The 23,130-nt window shown below is 46.5% G+C and overlaps 1 protein-coding gene across 1 annotated transcript in view; it reads left to right on the forward strand.

The window, feature by feature from the left end:
- Positions 1–792: 792 nt before the first annotated feature.
- Positions 793–23,130, forward strand: part of MASTL (microtubule associated serine/threonine kinase like) — a 247,832-nt gene continuing 225,494 nt past the window's right edge. The window contains 1 exon segment of the mRNA XM_030200885.1: positions 793–1,033. Within this exon segment, the coding sequence (XP_030056745.1) occupies positions 866–1,033 (168 nt within the window). The 5' untranslated portion in view covers positions 793–865.

Genomic DNA, 23,130 nt, shown 5'->3' on the forward strand with positions numbered 1-23,130 from the left:
GGTGTCCCTGTAACCAGCCCCTCCAACTGGCCACTGATTAAGTTTTATAACAAATTTATTTATTTGTTGCATTTGTATCCCACATTTTCCCACCTGTTTGCAGGCTCAATGTGGCTTACAGTATGTCGTAATTACTACTCTACTACCTATGAAAACTTATCCCGTTTTTATGCATCCTCTGTGTACATCCGTACGCTGCACAAGCTGGCATGTTTGAAAATATAAGTGAGATTAAATAAAAAATGCTGCCAACAATAAAGAGCGACAACGTAGATGCAGCAGCTCATAGGTTTGCTTGCTTTATTTTGGGTATACGGGGATGACAGCACCGCGGGTAACGGAAAACTCAGACTAACATAATTTGTTTCAGCGTTTTGACGTCACTTCATCTACTACTACTTATCACTTCCATAGCGCTCCTGTCTATTAAACCTCCTTGGGCTATCTTCACCACCCATGAGTTAGTACTGTGGGTAATTCTTTACATTCTACCTTTAAGCTGTTCACTTGCAGAAGCAAATGGTGACACATTTTAAACACAGATCGCTGTTAAACGACGACGATTTGAAAACAGTTCTCCAATGGAACGCCTACCAAACCTCATCACCCTACCGTGCCATAACATGATGACAGTACGCTCAACTCCCTCCCCCACTCCCCGGCCACTCCCCAATACCACACCGCTTCCGTAGATTGTCACGTGTACAGGAGGCGGAGGAAATGGAGCAAAGTTCGCGAGACACGGTGCTTTCGTCGTGTCACAGGGCTGGGAGGCGTGGTCTAACTTTAAACGTGTTGGGCGCGCGCGGAAGAAAGGAGCGGTGCTGGGGTGTAGAATTAAAGGTTGGGGTTTCCAATTGTTGCCATGGGGACTGTGGAAGCGGCCGAGGTGGTCGGTGAGAGAAGAATCGTGGTGCCCTCACCTCCTTCTATCGAAGATTTTGCCATAGTGAAGCCTATCAGTCGCGGCTCTTTCGGGAAGGTTTACCTGGCTAGGAAGAAGGTGCAGGATAGCAAGTTGTATGCTGTCAAGGTGAGTGCCAATAATTTAGGCGCAACACGAATAGCCTGTTCCACACTACAGCCGACTTGAAATTGAAGCATCGTCTATAACAGGGTTTAGTAGTCAAAGTACTCATGGTATTATACACACGCATACTTTGCTAGGGTGGTGAAAGGTGTCAAGTACAAAATAAATTAATATTCCTTTGACAGAGATGAAGGCGCTTGTTCAATATTAGGGTGCCGAACACCCACTGCACCCGCAGAGCTGGATCCTATGTTAAACACTCTAAGCCAGGAGTGGTCAACCTTTATCCACAGAGGGCCACATGAGCAGTACTATTCCTTGTGAGCAGCATACGGAGAAGTAACATATACGCCATATAATTCACTGTAAAAAAAAAAAAAAAAATTCAGTGTGATGACTGAGCATAAATTATCAGAATGGTTTATCTTTCCAAGTCAAACAAGTCTTCTGTTATTTTTCAGCGGTTCTACCGACAACAGAACTGGTTAATAAGATTTGTGCGTACTGTGAGCTGTCTTTGTGTATACTTCCCATGGTATTGCGGGCTACATAAAATGCATAGTGGGCTGTAGGTTTCTCACCTCTGACAGGCAAAGCTTCAGCCTTGCACCCACTCTTAATTAACTTTAGACCTCTACCAATCTCCCCACCAACATCTGGATAATTAAAGAAACAGTCATGGTTATCTCAATATTATTCCTTCTAGAACAATCACATAAAACATTATTTGGACTAGAGTGATTCAGTAGTGAGGACATGTTTAAAAAAAACCTTGTGTAGTTCTGTAGGAGCGGGGACCGCAACTAGTTTTATTCTGTGGTAATGGAGATAAAAGTTTAGCTGCCCTGCTCAGAATCTTCAGTGGACCCTCCCTGGGCCTACCCTATTGCACCCTGGTGGTCTAGCGGCCTCTTCAAACAGAAGTCTCAGCAGCCATTTATAAGAAGTGGCGGCAGTGAGCAGAAAACAGTAGAGTTCTTCAAAGGCTGAAACGGTAAGGGGCCCTAAACCTGCCTCAACCTAAAGGAGGCATAGGCTGAAGGCCAGTTTTTGTGCCCCCTCTCTGGTTTCTGCCCCGGGCCCCTGAATGTCTAACACCAGCCCTGGTGCAGAAAGGAGGAGGAGGAGCTTCCCATTTGTAGATAGATATAAAATTGAAAATAACTAAAACAGCAGTAAAGATCATTCCATATCATCATGCCGATCAATCCATAGACTGGTGGGTTGTGTCCATCTACCAGCAGGTGGAGATAGAGAGCAATCCTTTTGCCTCCCTATATGTGGTAATGTGCTGCCGAAACTCCTCAGTATGTTCTCTATCTCAGCAGGTGGTGGTCACACACAGCAGCAGCTCTGGCTAGGTCTCCAAGCCTAATTCTTAGGTTTTGTTGAGTACCTGGGGTTGAGGGCTCTTCTTGAGCAAGTGCAAACCTGGTGGTGCCAGGTCCCTCCTTTTCTCCCCCCTCCCGCTGGCGCCGTTAAAAAAATTTTTTTTTTTTGACGTCCTTTAAGGGCGTTTATTTCAACGCTTATATCAGCGTTTATTGCAGCTGCTCACTGGGGCACCAGTTCGTTACAGCTCAGAGCCAGAAGCAGGTAATTTTACCTTTTTATAGTGGGCAGGGGGGTTCCCCGTTCGGTCTCCACGTGGCTTATGGCATCGGAGGGTGAGGGCGCGAAGATTCGCTCCCTCGATCGCGTGTGTGCGTCTAGCGGGGATGCGGGGGTCTCAAAGCCTGAATCGCCTTTGTTGGGCATCAGTTTGGAGTCCGGTCAGTGTCCCGGTTCTTCCTCCGGTGCGGCGGTTTTTCCCGCCATAAACGCCCATCCCCCGCTGCTTGCCCACTCCATGTTGGCCGGCCACTCTGCTCGGACGGCTTCTTCTTGGGCCGCCCTCGAGCTGGGAGACGTTAATGCTAGGGTCGCCCTTGATTCGGGTGACGGCAAGAAAGCGGCCAAAGTTAAGCGCCGTTCTTCCCGTGCAGCTCCTTCTTGGAGTTTCGCGCCAGACGCCATTTTGGATGCGCAGCATGTTTCTCCCCCGCTCTTGCGAGCGCCGGTTGAGGGTGCGTCTAGGGCCGTGGCCCAGGCTGCAGAAGTGCACAGTTTGGGGGGTTTCTCCCCTGAGTTCATTTTGCTGCTGCATCAGGCTTTTCTTATGCAAAACACTGCCCCTGCCCCTCGGGTGGATTTCCTCCTTCCAGTCCTCCCTATTCCTTGCCAAACAGGACTATTACACCCAATTGACCAATTCTCTCAGCACCAACCCTCGTCGTCTCTTCGCCACCCTTAACTCCCTCCTCAAAGTGCCCTCCGCTCCCACCCCCCCTCACTCTCACCTCAATCACTGGCTGACTACTTCCGCGACAAGGTACAAAAGATCAACCTTGAGTTCACTACCAAGGCTCCTCTTCCTCTTCACCCTTCAACCCTCTCCCTCAACCAACCAACCCAGGCCTCTTTCTCCTCCTTTCTTGATATCACCGAGGAGGAAACCGCCCGCCTTCTTTCCTCCTCGAAATGCACCACTTGTTCCTCTGATCCTATCCCCACCGACTTACTTAACACCATCTCTCATACTGTCACCCCCTCCATCTGTCATATCCTCAACCTCTCTCTCTCCACTGCAACTGTCCCTGACACCTTCAAGCACGCCGTAGTCACACCTCTCCTCAAAAAACATCACTGGACCCTATCAGTCCCTCCAATTACCGCCCCATCTCCCTCCTACCCTTCCTCACCAAAATACTTGAGCGTGCTGTTCACAGCCGCTGCCTTGATTTTCTCTCCTCTCATGCCATCCTCGATCCGCTTCAATCTGGTTTTCGCCCTCTACACTCGACAGAAACTGCACTCTCTAAAGTCTGTAATGACCTGTTCCTGGCCAAATCCAGAGGCCACTACTCCATCCTCATCCAGAGTGCGGCAGAGCTTCAGACCGGGTGATTGCTCTTTTGAGCTCCCTGGGGTGGATCATCAACTGGGAGAAAAGCCAGCTGCGCCCGACTCAGTCCCTGGAGTATCTGGGAGTTCATTTCGACACCCAAGCGGGCAAAGTGTTCCTGCCAGACAATCGGATTGTCAAGCTTCAGGCTCAGGTGGACCAGTTCCTAGTAGCCTCTCCTCTTCGGGCTTGGGACTATGTGCAGCTGTTGGGCTCTATGACGGCCACGATGGAAGTAGTGCCCTGGGCCAGGGCCCATATGAGACCTCTACAGCACTCTCTGCTGCAGCGATGGACTCCAGTGTCGGAGGATTACGCTGTGCCCCTTCCCTTGGATCCAGCGGTGCACAAGGCGCTGAGCTGGTGGCTGAGGCCGGACAAGCTGTCCGCAGGAATGCCTCTTTTGACCCCGGAGTGGGTTGTTGTCACGACGGACGCCTCTTTGACGGGCTGGGGAGCCCACTGCTTGGGAAGGACAGTGCAGGGGCTCTGATCTCCTGCAGAGGCAAAGTGGTCTATCAACCTCCTGGAACTCAGAGCCATTCGGTTGGCGCTTTTGGAGTTTCTCCCGGTACTGGCGTTGAAGCCAGTACAGGTCCTGTCGGACAATGCCACGGCTGTGGCCTATGTCAATCACCAGGGAGGTACCAAGAGCGCCCCTCTAGCCAAGGAGGCCATGAATCTATGCCAGTGGGCGGAAGCGAACCTGGAACAGCTGTCGGCTGCCCACATTGCGGGAGTCATGAATGTCAAGGAGGACTTTCTCAGTCGCCATACCTTGGATCCCGGAGAGTGGCAGCTATCTGCTCGGGCGTTTTTGGACATCATGAAGCGCTGCGGCCAGCCGAGCCTAGGTCTGATGGCGTCATCGGCCAATTGCCAAGTGCCGCGCTTTTTCAGCAGAGGACAGGACCCTCGATCTCTGGGAGTAGATGCTCTTCTCCAACAGTGGCCGACACAGGAGCTTCTCTATGTGTTCCTGCCCTGGCCCATGTTGGGCAGGGTGCTAGACCGGGTGGCAAAGCATCCGGGCCGGATAATCCTGGTGGGTCCAGACTGGCCCAGACGTCCCTGGTATGCGGACTTGATCAGGCTCTCAGTGGACGGCCCTCTGTGGCTGCCAGTGGAGCAGGGCCTGTTGCATCAGGGTCCCGTGGTGATGGAGGATCCCTCCCCCTTTGGTCTTACGGCCTGGCTATTGAGCAGCAGCGTCTGAGGAAGAAGGGCTTCTCAGACAAGGTCATCGCCACTATGCTGAGAGCGAGGAAAGCGCTCTACTTCTACTGCTTACGCCAGGGTTTGGCGTACCTTTGCATCGTGGTGTGAGGCAGGCTCACTTTCTCCCTTCACTGCTCCAATTTCTTCAATGTTGGCGTTCCTGCAAGAAGGTCTGGAGAAAGGCCTGTCGCTCAGTTCCCTTAAAGTCCAGGTAGTGGCTCTGGCTTGCTTCAGGGGTCGCCTGAAGGGTGCTTCCCTGGCCTCGCAGCCAGATGTGGTACGTTTTCTCAAGGGAGTTAATCACCTGCGCCCTCCTCTGCACTCAGTGGTACCTGCGTGGAATCTCAATCTGGTGCTAAGAGCCTTGCAGAAGCCGCCTTTTGAACCCTTGTCGAGGGCATCTCTGAAAGACCTGACGTTGAAAGCAGTCTTTTTGGTGGCTATCACTTCAGCCAGAAGAGTTTCCGAGCGCCAGGCGCTATCATGTCGAGAGCCCTTTCTGCAGTTCACTGAGGCAGGAGTGGCTATTCGCACAGTGCCTTCCTTCCTGCCCAAGATTGTTTCTCGCTTCCATGTGAATCAGCAGCTCTGTCTACCGTCCTTTCGTAGGGAGGACTACCCAGAGGAGTACTCTGCTCTCAAATATCTAGATATGAGACGAGTCATCATCAGATACTTGGAAGTGACCAATGATTTCCGGAAGTCGAATCATCTGTTTGTGCTGTTCGCAGGTCCTCGTAAGGGTCTGCAGGCTGCCAAGCCTACAGTGGCACGATGGGTCAAGGAAACCATTGCAGCGGCTTATGTGGCCGCGGGGAAGGTGCCGCCTATCCAGCTGAAGGCTCACTCCACTAGAGCACAGGCGGCCTCGATGGCAGAGGCCGGGTCCGTCTCCTTGGAAGAGATTTGTAAGGCGGCAACTTGGGCATCGGCTCATACCTTCTCCAGACATTACCGCTTGACTGTGGCTGCTTGGGCAGAGGCCCGGTTTGGAGCTTCAGTGTTGCGGTCAGGGATTTCTATGTCCCGCCCTGGGTGAGTACTGCTTCGGTACATCCCACCAGTCTATGGATTGATCGGCATGATGATATGGAAGGTAAAATTATGTATCATACCTGATAATTTTTTTTCCATTAATCATAGCCTATCAATCCATAGCCCCTCCCAGATATCTGTACTGTTTATATTCTGGTTGCCTTTCAAGTTCAAGTTTAGTCTTCAGTTCCTGTTCAGGAGGACTTCGTGTTCAAGTTTTTTCAATTGGATTCTTCAGGAGTTGAGACGATTTTGTGTTACAGTGAGCTGCTGCATTCCTCTCCCCTCCGTTTTATGGGGCTGGATTGAGACCTAAATTCTGCCGGCGCTCCCTCCTGCTTCGTGCGGCTGTAGGGCAGCTTTATGCCCCTCCCGCTTCTGCGGTGTTAGGGTCAGTCAGCTCCTCCCGCGGTTGCGGTTGCAGGATAAGCCAGATCCCCCCGCATCGGCGGGTGTGGTGTCCCTCCCCCGCTCTGCGGGGATGAGCTGGACGGATTCCCCTCCCCCACTTGTGTGGGGATGAGCTGGGTTGATTCCCCTCCCCCGTTTCGGCGGTGGTGAGCTGGGCAGAGTGTCCCTTTGTGGGTGTAATTCTCTAAGTGCTGAGTCCTGCGGATGGAGCTTTGATATAGACATACTGAGGAGTTTCTGGCAGCACATGACCACATATAGGGAGGCAAAAGGATTGCTCTCTATCTCCACCTGCTGATAGATGGACACAACCCACCAGTCTATGGATTGATCGGCTATGATTAATGGAAAGAAAATTAACAGGTATGATACATAATTTTACCTTGTAGCTGGTAGAAACAGCAGTAATAAATTCTGTATTTTGTGCTAATTTTTCTATCCTGTTCTATAGAATGCATTAGCACATTGCCAAATTTCAGTGAGGATAATCCTGTTGATGGGTTTATCTTAACTGTTGTTGTAATCTGCCTTGGCAAGCCTGGTGTTATAAAGATGGAATATATTTATTTGTTACATTTGTACCCCACATTTTCCCACCTATTGAAACTAAATATAAGTAAGATTAAGTTCCCCCTTTCACTGGGGCATATAGAATTGCATCTTTCCAATATGTCCTGAGGATTAGTCCAGACAAATGGTTTGTGACCATTCCTCAACAGGTGGAGATAGAGAACACTAATGAGTTGTACCTTATAAGGTCCTGTGCATAGCAACCAAAACAGTGTTCTCTATCTCCAGCAGGCAGGATAGCAGCTCCTTTACAGTGTGGTGACTTGTGTGGCCTCCTGTCCTGCTTGCACGTTCAGTAGAGTTTAGGATTGAGAATATCATTTGCCTCGAGTGTAAACCTAGTGGTCTAGATTCCTTCCTGCTCCTCTTCTGCTACTTTTTACCTCTCTCTGTCTTCCCTACTCTTTTTCTCCTGCCTCTTAAAAAAAAAAAAAAAAAAAAAAAAAAAAAAAAAGCCACTGCAATTCTCTTTGGAAATCGTTTATGCTGTGGGAAGATTGTGGGGCTTCAGTGCCTTGGAGATCACGAGACTGGCTGTTTCTGTGAGTATATTTTTTATTCACTATGAGCCCGTTATGTCTCATGATGCGTGGGTAAGCTCTCAGCTACCATTTCCTGCACGCTATGCTTTACATCTGCACACATGCTGCTGTTCTCATTTGGTTGTCTGTACTCTGTCTTTGGGAGTTCAAGTGGGCTCCACTTTGGTGGTTTTGACGGGCTTTGTGATGTTTCAGCAGCCATTTTGTCAGTGGGTTCCTTTCCCACTACTGTGTCCCGGGATGTTGGTGGTTTGGGGGTAAAAGTCTCTACCCTGCTTTTTTCCCCTGAATTTGTTCTTTTGTTACATTAGGCATATTTATTAAAGTTGGGAGCAACTTCTCTTTGGTGCGGATTTGGAGAAGATTGTTAAAGTCCTGGGAGACTCCAATGTCCAGCAGCTACCTGAGGACAAGCGTAAGCCTCATCTCCAGGTGTCTGGGTCTCACTTTTGAGAAGCATGGCGGTATAGACCAGGAAAGGCTAATGCTTCCTCTCAAAAACTTTGCTTTCCTTTCCTCACTCAGTCTTCCTTTTAATGAGGCAAAATGTCCTTCTCCGCTATCTCTAGAACCTCTCCCTCTTGCAGTGACTGAGTCGAGGTTCACTCTTTGTACATAGGCATAGGTGGGCGTCTTTCCCGCTTTTACAAGGAGTGGACCACCATCACTACAGACCAATGGGTGCTAGATACAATTCTGCATGGCTACAAGCTAGAATTTTCCAAGCCACTTGTAGATATTTTCTTGCTGTCCCCTTGTGGCAGCTCTGCTAGGAGTCGGGTAGTGCTAACTACCTAGGCATCTTTAAAATGCCTGGGGGCCATTCAGCCCTTTCCTCTGGCAGAGGCAGGCACAGGTTGATATTCAATTTTTTTTTTCATCCCAAAGAAGACCTTTTTTGCCCAGTTCTGGATCTCAAAAGGGTAAACAAGTCTCTCTGGATGCTAAATTTCCGCATGGAGACTGTTCGATCTGTGATAGCCTCGATCAAGCCAAGCGAGTTTCTCACCTCATTGAACCTCATGGAGGCTTATTTTCATATCCTAATTTGGCTGCCTCACAGGAGTTTTTTCCGGATTACGATCCTGGGAGCTCCTTATCAATTCACGGCCATGCGTTTTGGCCTTGCCACTGCACCTTGCACTTTTTCCAAAGTTATGGTGGTGGTATCAACTTTCCTTTGCAAACAAGGGATCCAGGTTCATCTTTGGCTGATTCGGGCGCCTTATCACGAGAGTCTTCAGAGTACACAGAGTACTATCTCTTCTTTCTGCTCTGGGTTGGATGGTGAATTACAGCAAGAATCATCTCACCCCCACTCGGACCCTGGAATTTCTGGAAGTATGCTTAGATACCGCGGTGGGGAAGGTTTTTCTCCCCCCAGCATCGTCAGCTCAAACTCATACAGCAAATTCTAAGGCTTATCTCTCTTCCCTTCCTGTGGGTGTTGGATTATGCTCAGGTTCATGGTTCTATGGCGGCAACTTTGGATGTTCTGCTTTGGGTGAAATTCCATATGCGGCCCCTACAGTCTTCCCTGTTGAGCCAGTGGTCTCCGGTGTTGGAGGATTATGACCAGTTGGTGTCATGGACGCTTCAAGCCAGGTGGGGTTCCCCTTACAGATCCCAGTTATTGTGTTCTCGCCTCTGATGCCAGCTTCTTTCGATGGGGAGCCCATTATCTTCACTCTGTGCAGGACCACTGATCGAGAGTGGAGGCTTCCTGGTCCATCAACAGATTGGAACTTCAAGCTGTCCAGAAAGCTCTTCTCGCCTTTTGCGTCTCTTCTTCACAGGAGGCCAGTGCAAGTGCTCTCGGACGATGTGACAGCTGTGTCTTACATCGACAGACAGGAAGGAACAAAGAGTTTGTCCCTAGCCCAGGAGGCTCTTCTTTTTCAGTGGGCGGAATTGAACATTCCGATTAATTTCAGCATCCCACATTACGGGTTCCCTGAACTTGCAAAACTTTGCTTATTTAGGTATTCTCTCCTGTCTTCATCTTTCTGAGTCGTCTTATAACTTGCAAAGGCTAGCCTCCTTACCCATATCTTTTCAGCTACTTCATTCGAGTACCAGAGAGGCCTTCTTTTCCTCTTATGTAATTTTCTAACATAAAGGTTAGTTGCCTTTTAATATAGCTCTTTTCAGTCTTGTCCATTGCTGTTCTACATCCTTCAGCTGTTCCCATCCCATTAACTGTTCCTTGAGAAATTCCCCCATCTCGGCAAAGTTAGTTCCTTTGAAGTCCAGGACCTTCAATCTCGAATGAGCCCTCTCTTCTGTTTTAATATTGAACCATACCATACGATGATCACTAGATGCCACCTTGACATCAGAAACGTACTCTCCATTCGGAAGTACCAGGTCCAGAACAACTCCCTCCCGTGTTGGTTCCGTTACCCACTGCTGGAACAATTCTTCCTGTAGGGAATCTAAAATCTTTTTGCTTCTAGAAGACCCCGCAGCCGGGACACCCCAATCAACATCTTGCATATTGAAGTCACCTATCAGTAGTACTTCCCCTTTCCTAGCTATCTTGCAGATGTCTTTAATTAAGTCCATGTCCATTTCTTCGGACTGTGAGGGAGGTCTGTATATCACTCCAACATAGATACATTTTTCTTTCCCTTTTTCCAGTTTAACCCACTGCGCTTCTTCCATATCCCACATGGCCTGCAGTTCTGTCACTTGGATATCATTCTTAGCATATAATGCCACACCGCCACCCTTTTTTCTTACTCTTCTTCCTGAATAGATTATAGCCAGGTATAGCAACATTCCAGTCATGGTTCTCCATGAATCACGCCTCCGTGACCTCCACTAAATCTAAGTCTGCTTCCATCTTTGTAGCCTCAAGATCTAGAAGTTTGGTTCCCGTACTACAGGCATTGGTATACAAGGCTCTCCAGATTTTACTCTTTTTGTTCACTTCTATAGAGGCATTTGATGTCCTACCTTCCTTGGGGTTAATTATGGCGTCGTGACCTTTTATACTCATCCCCATCAATTTTAGTTTAAAACCCTCTTTAGTACTTTAGTCAGCCTGTTGCTGAAGATACTCCTTCCCTTCCTTGACAGATGGATACCATCACCGCTCAGTACCTCTTGGAAAATCATCCCATGGTCTATGAAACCAAAGCACTCTCGTCGGCACCAGCCACGCATTTATCTCCAAGATGCAAGCTTCTCTCAATCGACCTTTACCTTGGACAGGGAGGATCAATGAGAGCACCGCTTGCGCACCTAGATGCTTCACCCTCTGACCCAAAGCCACGAAGTCTCGTATGATACGTTCAGTTGGATACTTAGCTGTATCATTTCTGCCAACATGGATGAGTAGCATAGGAGCGTGGTCCATAGGCTTGATGAGTCTAGACAATCTTTCCACAATATCGCGAATCTTGGCACCAGGCAGACAGCACACCTCTCTGGACAACATATAGCTGGCAGATGGGCGCTTCAGTACCCCTGAGAAGTGAATCTCCAACCACCCCTACCTTTTGCTTTCTTTGGGCCAATTGTCCGTCTGTGATGGCATTTTTGGTCATTGATTCCTCCTGTTTTTTAGATGTTTCTAGCTCTTCTACCTCCAGGGCTATGCACTGAATCAGGTGTTCTGATTATCTTTTTGTCCTCTTTGCAAGACTCTGGAAGGGTCTGCTGGCCTCAAGCAACAGTGTCCCAATGGCTTAAGGAGGCTGTTTCTTCTGCTTATATTCTGATGGGTAAAGCTCCCATACATGTTAAGTCTCATTCTGCAAGGTCTTTTGCGACTTTTGAGTCCACGGCGATTTCCTTGTCGGATATCTGTAGGTCATCGACGTGGTCTTCTCATTCATTTGTTAAGCATTACCATCTGGATGTGTCTGCTTGAGCGTATGCTTTTTCTGGGGCCATGGTTCTTGCTGCAGGAATATTGCAGTCCCTCCTCTCTTAAGATGCTTGTACATCCCATTTGTCTGGATTGATCCTTGGGACGTAATGGAAGGAAAACTTAGTTAATTACCTGATAATGTTCTTCCTTTTAGTCCCTAAAAGATCAGTCCAGAGCCCGCCCTTCTGTGATGGTTTCAATTTTTTGGTGTTTGTGTGTTTGTATTTTGGTTCTGTTATTTCTAAGGTTTGAGTTTTACTCTATATTTCATGGTTATTTTTTTCTATTTAGAGGCTGGTTTCTAAGGCTCAAGTTTTACTCTATATTTCAAAATTATCTAGAGGCTGGAGATTTTATTTTTTTTGTATCTGTCAGTCATTCTTTCACTGCTTTGTTATCGAATACTGGCATGGTTGCTATGCACAACACCTTATAAGGCACAATTCGGTGTTCTCTATCTCCACCTGCTGTCAGATGGTCACAACCCATTTGTCTGGACTGATCCTTTGGGACTAAAGGAAAGAAAATTATCAGGTAATTATTTTTCCTTACTTAATCTCTTTTGTAGAAGTTTACATTTTATTCTGTTTTGAGCATATTTCAGAAACAAGTGGAATCATTTAATATTAATAGAACATAGCCACAAAGGCATGATATGGTCGCATTTTCAATATGGTAATATTAGAGCCCAGCTAAAGAACAGATTATTTTGAGTCTGTCTTCACTGGACCAAACTTGCTTTCCTTGTGCCATCACCATCAACTTGGATAGGCAGTGCCTTAAAAGGTGAAGGATAAAGGATTTTTTTTGTTTAATTTAACATTTATATCCCACATTATCCTAAGCAAACTTGGGCTCAATGAGGCTTACATTTGAAAATCCACTGAGACCGAATAATAGAATTCAGTAACATTGTGGGACTGGAAAAAAGATGGAAATGTGGGAGGGTTGAAAAGGTGTATGGAGTGTGGGTGCAGGGAGGGGCTGAAAATTGCATAAAATCTTCCTTTGAGCGGAGAGATGGGAAGAAAATTAAGACTGAGGGGATGGGTTACAAAGTGCACTTGACTGTGGGGATGGGACAATTTTTGGTTGCAGGGAGGAAATGGGGATGAATCTTTGTCACCGTGTCACACACTAGTTTAGTCATAACATTTTAAGTGTTAAACTTTGTTTCTTAAATATATATATATATATACAGTGGGGGAAATAAGTATTTGATCCCTTGCTGATTTTGTAAGTTTGCCCACTGACAAAGACATGAGCAGCCCATAATTGAAGGGTAGGTTATTGGTAACAGTGAGAGATAGCACATCACAAATTAAATCCGGAAAATCACATTGTGGAAAGTATATGAATTTATTTGCATTCTGCAGAGGGAAATAAGTATTTGATCCCTCTGGCAAACAAGACCTAATACTTGGTGGCAAAACCCTTGTTGGCAAGCACAGCGGTCAGACGTCTTCTGTAGTTGATGATGAGGTTTGCACACATGTCAGGAGGAATTTTGGTCCACTCCTCTTTGCAGATCATCTCTAAATCATTAAGAGTTCGGGCTGTCGCTTGGCAACTCGCAGCTTCAGCTCCCTCCATAAGTTTTCAATGGGATTAAGGTCTGGTGACTGGCTAGGCCACTCCATGACCCTAATGTGCTTCTTCCTGAGCCACTCCTTTGTTGCCTTGGCTGTATGTTTTGGGTCATTGTCGTGCTGGAAGACCCAGCCACGACCCATTTTAAGGCCCTGGCGGAGGGAAGGAGGTTGTCACTCAGAATTGTACGGTACATGGCCCCATCCATTCTCCCATTGATGCGGTGAAGTAGTCCTGTGCCCTTAGCAGAGAAACACCCCCAAAACATAACATTTCCACCTCCATGCTTGACAGTGGGGACGGTGTTCTTTGGGTCATAGGCAGCATTTCTCTTCCTCCAAACACGGCGAGTTGAGTTCATGCCAAAGAGCTCAATTTTTGTCTCATCTGACCACAGCACCTTCTCCCAATCACTCTCGGCATCATCCAGGTGTTCACTGGCAAACTTCAGACGGGCCGTCACATGTGCCTTCCGGAGCAGGGGACCTTGCGGGCACTGCAGGATTGCAATCCGTTATGTCGTAATGTGTTACCAATGGTTTTCGTGGTGACAGTGGTCCCAGCTGCCTTGAGATCATTGACAAGTTCCCCCCTTGTAGTTGTAGGCTGATTTCTAACCTTCCTCATGATCAAGGATACCCCACGAGGTGAGATTTTGCGTGGAGCCCCAGATCTTTGTCGATTGACAGTCATTTGTACTTCTTCCATTTTCTTACTATGGCACCAACAGTTGTCTCCTTCTCGCCCAGCGTCTTACTGATGGTTTTGTAGCCCATTCCAGCCTTGTGCAGGTGTATGATCTTGTCCCTGACATCCTTAGACAGCTCCTTGCTCTTGGCCATTTTGTAGAGGTTAGAGTCTGACTGATTCACTGAGTCTGTGGACAGGTGTCTTTCATACAGGTGACCATTGCCGACAGCTGTCTGTCATGCAGGTAACGAGTTGATTTGGAGCATCTACCTGGTCTGTAGGGGCCAGATCTCTTACTGGTTGGTGGGGGATCAAATACTTATTTCCCTCTGCAGAATGCAAATAAATTCATATACTTTCCACAATGTGATTTTCCGGATTTAATTTGTGATGTGCTATCTCTCACTGTTACCAATAACCTACCCTTCAATTATGGGCTGCTCATGTCTTTGTCAGTGGGCAAACTTACAAAATCAGCAAGGGATCAAATACTTATTTCCCCCACTGTATATATATATATATATATATATATATATATATATATAATGGGGACAATGTTCAATAGGATAAATGGGCTATTTGAAAATTGCCTATTAAGTAAAAATGCAGGCTGATGATTCTTTTGAGTTTATGGGGCAGTCAGAACGTATTGTTTTGCTTTAACTGTAGCTTTTGGTGCACTCCACCCCCACCCCCAAAGCTGCCTGCAAGGTAACTTCCTAATGCTTGGGCCAGCCCTGCACGCTCCTCACTGAGAACATGACTCCTTAGATAAAATTAGATAGCAGTTCTATAAGTGGGTGCCTTGATGCTGAGCAGTGAGAGCCAATTATATAATGACATCTTGGCCCCCAACCTCCATTAAAGAATACTAACTTATCCTGAAATTGGCATGCTTTACATTTAGGCACCTACAATTACACCAGCCATAGAACTTGCTTGATTGCAGGCACTTAAATGTGGTAATGGTGCATGTTAACTTACAGTATTCTGTACATTACACGGGTAGTGGGGACCTGTCCATGGTTCTCCATGCTCTGGCTACATGTAGCACCCCCTCTTGTATTTGCATACTTAATGCTTTTATGCATCCTTATAGAATAGAGCTTAGGGCTCTAAAGTGTGCAAGTGCTACTTAACTTGAGCATATATACTCGCAAAAGGGTGCCTATCCATAGGTGCCTAGTTATACAATTGCTCTTTAAGAAGGAATGCAAAGGCTGGCCCTGACAAGAAAGAAGTTTGGAACAGTATGTTGAAATAGAACTGCCTTATCCTGCTAGACCATATCAGTTGAGTAGATTAGACTCCCCAGCCAGCCAAGACTAATGAGCTTTCAGTAACATCACCACTAGTTAATTCTGATGGAGTTCTGTGCAAAAACAATGTAAAAATTCTGCATGCTGCATTAATATAAGACACTGCCTTGGAGTAATAATTATTTTAAAGTTATAGGCAAAAGTTCATACACAAAGATGCAAATTCTTAATCTTTTGGTGCATTTGTTTTCACAGAAGTACAGTAATAGAGTATCGTAGGTAGGGCTTCTGGCTTTGTGACTTTTATTTCAGCAATCCACCGAGTCCAAGGTGAAATTTTGAGCTTCAGGCAGTGCCAACGTCTTGTAGCAACATAGTGGTGTTCATAATTATTGGCTACAAATGTCAGCAGTTGAAGAAATTGGTAGTACCTACAATTCCTCTGGTGTTCTGCAGGTTGCTATATGAAAATAAATGAAATCTAGAACCCTAACCGTAAGGCAGCAGATGACTACCCCCCCCCCCCAAATAAAAAAGTTAGGCTATCAGAACATTGTGACAGTCAGCGGCATTGCTCTGTTCCTGATGCTGACACCCTGCACGTGCTCAGTTCTCATGCTTGTTTCCCCTTCCACACATGCTGCTTTAACCTCTATTATTCCCAGCTCTCCACACACCCCCCCAAAACACACATACGCATCTCCTATCTTCTTCAGTTCATCTATCATTCCAGACATGGCTTGTTATCAACTGACTTCTTCTACACACCAACCATACTACTACTTATTTCTATAGCGCTACTAGGTATACGCAGTGCTGTACACTGGACATGGAGAGAGTTCCTGCACGACGGAGCTTACAGTCTAATTAGGACAGACAAACAGGACAAATAAGGGATAGGGGAATTACTAAGGTGGGAATGATAAAACGTGGGTACTGAACAAGTGAGTAAGGGTTAGGAGTTAAAAGCAGTATCAAAAAGTGGGCTTTTAGCCTAGATTTGAAGAGGGTCAGAGATAGAACTTGACGTACCAGCTCAGGAAGTCTATTCCAGGCATATGATTTAGCAAGATAAAAGGAACAGAGTCTGGAGTTAGCAGTGAAGGAGATAGGTGCAGATAAGAGATTTATCCAGTGAATGGAGTTCCCGGAGAGGAGTGTAGGGAGATATAAGAGTGGAGAGGTACTGAGGAGAGCTGCAGAGTGAATGCACTTGTAAGTCAATAAGAGGAGTTTGAACTGTATGTGGAAACAGGGATTCAATGAAGTGACGAGGAGAGGGCTAATATGAGCATGGCGACACTGGCTGAATTTGTCATGCAGCAGAATTTTGAACAGATTGAAGGGGAGGGAGATGGATTAGTGGGAGACCTGGAAGCAAGTTGCAATAGTCTAAGCGAGAGGTGATAAGAGTGTGGATAAGGGTTCTGGTAGTGTGCTCAGAAAGGAAAGACCAATTTTGGTGATATTGAGAAAGAAACGACAGGTTTCAGCAGTCTGTTGAATATGTGCAGAGCAGAGAGAAGAGTCGAAGATGACCCCAAGGTTACTAACTGATGAGACAGGGAGAGTTAGAATGTTATCCACAGAGAATGAGGGAACAGGAGAGATTGGTTTAGGGGAAAAGGTAAGAAGCTCAGTCTTGGTCATATTTAGTTTCAGATGGTGGTGAGACATCCAGAAAGCAATGACAGGCAGGCTGATACTTTGGCCTGGATTCCTGCTGAAATTTCTGGTGTGGAGGGAGATCTGGGAGTCATCAGCGTAAAGGTGATACTGAAAACCATAGGATGAGATCAGAATGCCAAGGGAAGAAGTATAGATGGAAATGAGAAGAGGTCCCAGGACAGATCCCTGTGGTGCAACAACTGATAGAGGGATAGAAGTGGAGGAGGATCCACTGGAATATACACTAAAAGTACAATGGGAGACATAAGAAGAAAACCAGGAAAGAACAAGAGCCCTGAAATCAAGTGAGGACAGTGTATCTAGGAGTAGGAGGTGATCAACAGTGTCAAAAGCAGCAGATAGAATAGAGACTTTTGAATCTGGCCAGGAACAGGTCATTGGAATCTTTAGCAAGTGCTGTTTCAGTTGAATGAAGAGGGCGAAAGCCGGATTGAAGTGGATCAAGAATAGCTTGAGATGAAAGAAAGTCAAGACAACGGCCTGTAGCTCCGTTTCCTAGCTTCTCACCCCAGGCCCTATGTCTCTGTAGCATAATTGCTGTTGCAAGGTGCAGTTGTCTGTAATTGAGATGAAGTTGCAGCCATGACCTTCCACTGCACAGCCTCAGCAGAGTGCAGTCTAGTGTGGTACCGAAAATCCTGTGCTGCTGTTAGTTTAGCAAGAACAGCACAGGTCTTTGACGCCATGCTGACAAGGTTGTGTAAGAGCCATATGGTACTCGAAAGTCATGGCTGCAGCTGAATCTGAACCATGGCTCCACCTCTCAGTGGCTCAAGGTAGATTCCATGCAGAAACTAGTTAATTCTTCAATGTGCAGTTGAGCAAAATTCCTCCAGGAGTAGCTAGTATAATGAGTAGTGCAGCCCTAGAACTTGCTAGTATTTCTCTGTCTCCAGCAGATGGTATACAAACCTGTTTGCGGTCCTTGGTGCGTAGTATGTCTTTTTGGCAGACTCTCCCACCAGAGCAGGCTGAATTTCTTTGCCAGCTGGTCAAGCAGCAGAAAGTGTGTCGTAAATTCTTGGCCGGGGCACCTACGACACTTTTGTCATAGCTGCATGTCTCTGACTTGAGCCCGATGGTCCAGCAGAGGTTGGCGGATGCCACATGCTGGGTTGGAGGGGATAATCTTTTTGGAGAGAAGGTGGAGGAGGTGGCTGACTTTGCCAAAAAACGCACTGATATAAATTCTCTCTCCCACCGGATGGCTTCTGCACCTGCCCCCGCCTCTAGGAGGTTTTTTGGCAGGTTGAAGAGTCTCACCACCCTCCGCAGGCTCAGTCCCAGCGTACTCATTATCAAAAGCATACACCTAAGGCCCAGGCAGCTCCCCAGTCAAAGCAGGGGGCAAGCTTTTGACTGACTCCAGCAGAGCATAGCCACTGTGAAAGTGACTGTCCCAGACAACTTTTCAGGGGTGTGGGGGGGGGGGGGGGTGGTGAGGCTGAAGTTTTACCAAGAAAGGTGGTCCCTTGTAACTTCCAACTGCTGGGTTCTTCAAATAGTCTCTTGGGTATGCTCAGCATTGGCTACTGAGACCACCAGATTACCCACCGAGAGCACATCACTTCTGCTCTCAACACAAGCAAGTACTTGCAGAGGAACTCTGTCTTTCTGAAGGCCCATGTGGTCAAACCCATTCCACTAGGGTAAGGAGGAAAGGGATTCTATTCCAGGTACATCCTTGTACTAAAGAAGATGGTGGGGGGGGGGGGGGGGGGGGGAGGAATGTCTCCCATCCTAGACCTAATGGGCCTTAAAAATTTCTGGTCAGAGAAAAGTTGAGGATTGTTTCCCTGGGCACCCTTCTTTCCATGCTTCAGGAAAACGATGGGCTATGCTCTCTGGATTTAAAAGAATGCTTATACTCGCCTCCTGTGAGCTGAAAGTATTGGGATATATCTTCGATTTCGGCTGGGGACACATCACTTCCAGTATTGCCTTTTGGTGTCCCTTCGGCTCCCAGGATTTTCATCGTGTTTTGCAGTAGTTGTGCAGACAGGGGAACACATGGACTCCCAATCTTGACGACTGACTGGTGAAGAGCACGTTGCAGGACAGTGCTCAGGAGTCCATGCAGAGGACTATTCAAGTGTAAGAGCTACTAGGGTTCATTTTAAACTACCTCGTCCTACCTGCTCCCTGTCCATTGATTTGGAGTTCATTGGCGCCCTGCTTAGATATTCAGCCAGCTTGGGCCTTTCTCCCTGTGGTGCGGGCAGATGTTCTGTTACCCTCGCCGCTCGAGTCCGAGCAGCTCGGCTTGTCACAGCCTGACAGATGTTGAGGTGGTTGGGCCACATGGCCTCTACTGTTTGTGTGACACCCATGGCACATCTTCACATGAGACCTGCCCATTGGACCCTAGCTTCCCACTGGTGTTAGACCATAGGAAACCTAGATGATGTCATCCAAGTTCCACCAGAACTGGTTTAGTCCCTGCTCTGGTGGACAATTCAATCCAATTTGACTCTGGGACTCCCATTCCAAATTCCACAGCTCACGAAGGTGCTGACGATGGATGCATCCTATTTAGGGTGGGGGAGCTCACTTAGATGGGCTTGACACTCCAAGTTGCTTGGTCAGCCCAAGAAATGGATCTCCAAATCAACTTTCTGTAGCTCCAGGCGATCTGGAAAGCTCTAAAGGCTTTCGGGGATTGGCTGAAAACCAAACTGTACTCGTTTATACAGTCAGGTTGCCATGTACTACACGAACAACCAAGGGGCACCGGATCATGCCCTTTATGTCACAAGGCCATCTTGATGTGGTGTTGGGTGCACCAGTATGGGATGCTCCTCAAGCCCACTTACCTGGTGGGCAAATTCAGCATCCTGCCTGAAGTGCAACCTTGCGAGTGGTCCCTCAACATGGGCAAAGCCCGTGAGATCTTCCGAGCGTGGGGTACCCACTCAGTGGATCTCTTTGCCATTCATCTGAATTGCAGTCTCTCAGTTCTGTTCCAGGCTCCAGGTCCACGACAGGCTAGTGTTGAATACCATACTCCTCTGGGGTATAGAACTTCTGTATTCATATCCTCCCATTCCTCTTGTGGGGAATACTTTGCTCAAACTCGAGCAAGATCATAAGACTGTAATCCTGATCGCTTCCTACTGGCCCCAGCAGATTTGGTTTCTTCTTCTGGAGTTATTCTCCGAAGAACCGTGGAGATTGGACTGTTTTCCGGCTCTCATGCTTAACGAGAGATCTCTTCTCCATCCCAACCTCCAGTCTCTGGCCCTCACTGCCTGGATGTTGAGAGCTTAGAATTTGCATCCTTGCATCTTCCTGAGGGTGTCTCCAAAATCTTGCTGGCTTCTAGGAAAGATTTCTCTAAGATGTTCTCCCTAAATTATGAGGGGAAAACAGTATTAAATTCAATTAATGCAAGACAGGCTCATCTAAACAAGAGCAGTGGTGTCTATTCCTACAAAAAGCTTGCACTAAATAGTCCTAGCATGAAAGATGAATGACCTATCTTCTGTATGGTGAAAAATAAAGCATGTAAACACGATGGCGAACTAGGCAGTTGCCTAGTTTAGTATTTTCTTTCCTCCTTCTAGAGCCAGCACAAAGCAGTTCCAATCAAGGCAACATAATAAAGCTTAACCTCATAATCTAAAAGCTCATCAAGATACACTCTTGCTGGAGGGTTATTTTTCTAGAATCTCATTTACCTGGGGTATATACTTCTGTCATCTAATAACAAGACACATTAAATACTTCACCTAAATCCAGGGGTTCCCATGGCAGGACTTCCCTAGACAAACATTTCCTTTCACTAATAACATTAGCAAAACAACATTCTCTACTACTAGCAATGAGACATTCAGAGTTTAACATTCTAACTGATTACCATAGAATCTCATAACAGAAATTTCTTTCTACAACTGCATTCAGCACAAACAGAGGACTAGGAAATGTAGTGTGAGAGCTCATGATTCAAATTTATTTCACTAAAAATCAATACAAACAGGTGTGGAATCATTTAAGTCAAATCAAAACCAAAATAATGACCCGATGATGAAGAGTAGATTATTGTGATCGTCTTTAGCTGTATAGATCAGTTGATCTGGAGCTATTTGAGGCTTTTTCCTTCCTTTAATTGTATTCCTGACGTGACCGTATTTCTGAAGTTCAGTGGGTCATTTATTTTGTTTTTTTTGTTCAAATTAATTTCAGACAGTTGGGAATGTGACTATCAATCAACCAGTGAATATTTGAGTATAACAAAAAGAAAGGAAGGCAATGCCTCCTACTGTTACTAAAATTTTCAGGTGAGAATCTGTTCCTTCCAGTCTTTCATTGCATGAGTCCATCAGGATTTAATTGAATTCTTAACCCATCTCATGATGACCTTCAGGTAGATGGTACTTCCTAAATGTTCCAGCAGGTGCCGCCGATCAGTAGTAGTTAAAGGGGTGTCTTTCCACATTAGCTTCAAGCAGTTATTTCTCCAGAACACCTCTGGATGAACCCTGATTTTCAAACTATAGCTGATGATATCCCTCAGCCTTGTCTGGGAGGGCTGCATCCACCTGTAAATGACAAGATTATATCGCAGAGGTTAATTTCCTTGTCATAAAACTTAAATACATTAGTCTTATTTTGCAGCATGCATACATAACAGAAAAATGTTTTCATGAGTCTTTCTGTAATTATCGGGATTGTATTGTACCATTCTTGGGGAATATGATCATCCTTCCTCTGCCGTCATATACCTGGCCATGGTACATGAAGGCAACATTGCAGGAGCAGGCCATGAAGAAGAACCACATAGCCAGTGTGGGTCATCTAAAGCCTCTCCGAATGCAAAATGCATCCAACTTGTCTTAAAAATCAAGTTTCAGTTGTGACACCTCCGCTAAGGCTTGGATGAGAGTCTGTAAGGAAGGCAAAAGACAACATCACAAAGTACAAGGAAGGTAGAGTACGATGTTCTCCTAAAGCAGCCACCCTAGGAGCATGATCAGTAAAATTTCTCCCAAGACACAGTGTGGGCTTTAAAATGTCCCTCACAGTTAACAGTAGCAATTTCCTGTGGATACATAATAGATTTCATCGAGACAAACAAGAGGGGCATTATGAATTGGTTTTTCTAAAGATGTTAAAAATCCCCCTATTTTCCCAAAGTCCTGAGTAACTCCATATGCATAACAATTGACAGTATATATGGTAACAGGACTGTCAGTAGCAATTTCACAGGCAAGGATTAAAGCATCAAATTCAGCATTTTTGGCACTGTGAGCATCAGTTAATGGAACACTGTCAACTGTGTGTATAAAAAAAGTAAAAATGACATATCCAGCCCATAGGTTACCCCTGGCTGTCTTTGAGATCAAAGGCATCTAGAAGGAACTTGGTCCGGAGAATGCAAACAGACCAAGCAGAATAGTAAGTGGGGAGGAGGTAGGGTATAAATTTCTTAAACAGCATAAACAATAGATGAAGATATACTTAACCCATTTACATTCAGCCTTGCAATGGTGTTATGCTCAAAAACAGTTGTTTTGTTTGCTTTATTTAAATTTACCATGGTCACCCATTGTTTCAAATACAATTCACATATTAGCAAAAATGTGAACAGAATAAAGGCAAACAAAACTTTACTCAGGATAGCACAGGTAGATATTAATATATTAACTTCTCTCTGCTTCCACTGACACAACCCAAGAATATCTGCCAATATAACATTCTCCGAGGACAAGCAGGCTGCTTGTTCTCACTGATGGATGACGTCCACGGCAGCCCCTCCAATCGGAATCTTCACTAGCAAAAGCCTTTGCTAGTCCTCGCGCGCCGATGCGCACCGCGCATGCGTGGCCGTCTTCCCGCCCGAAACCGGCTCGTGCCGGCCAGTCTTCTTTTGTCCGCGCTCGGTACGGTCATGTTTACGCTGTTCGCGCCCCTTAAGTCGACCTCACGCGTCTTTTTTGACTTCGCTACTAAAAAAAAAAACATTTTGGAAGGAGACCTTTTCGGTTTTTTTTCCCTTCCTGTATTTCTAGTTTTTGCCCCATTAAGTTTTCTTTCGTCGTCGGGGTAGGCCCTTTTGTGGCCTCGGGTCGAAGTTTTTTCTTCCCCTCTTTTGTGGTGCCATCTTCGCCATTACGAGTTTTGATCTCGCCGGCGCGATTTTTCCGCCCATGACATCGAAGTCTCCCAGCGGCTTCAAGAAGTGCACACAGTGCGCCCGGGTAATCTCGCTCACTGATAGACACGCGTCGTGTCTTCGGTGTCTGGGGGCTGGGCACAGCCCGCAGGCCTGTAGTCTG

Source organism: Microcaecilia unicolor, chromosome 1, assembly GCF_901765095.1.
Source record: "Microcaecilia unicolor chromosome 1, aMicUni1.1, whole genome shotgun sequence".
In the NCBI taxonomy this organism is placed as follows: domain Eukaryota; kingdom Metazoa; phylum Chordata; class Amphibia; order Gymnophiona; family Siphonopidae; genus Microcaecilia; species Microcaecilia unicolor.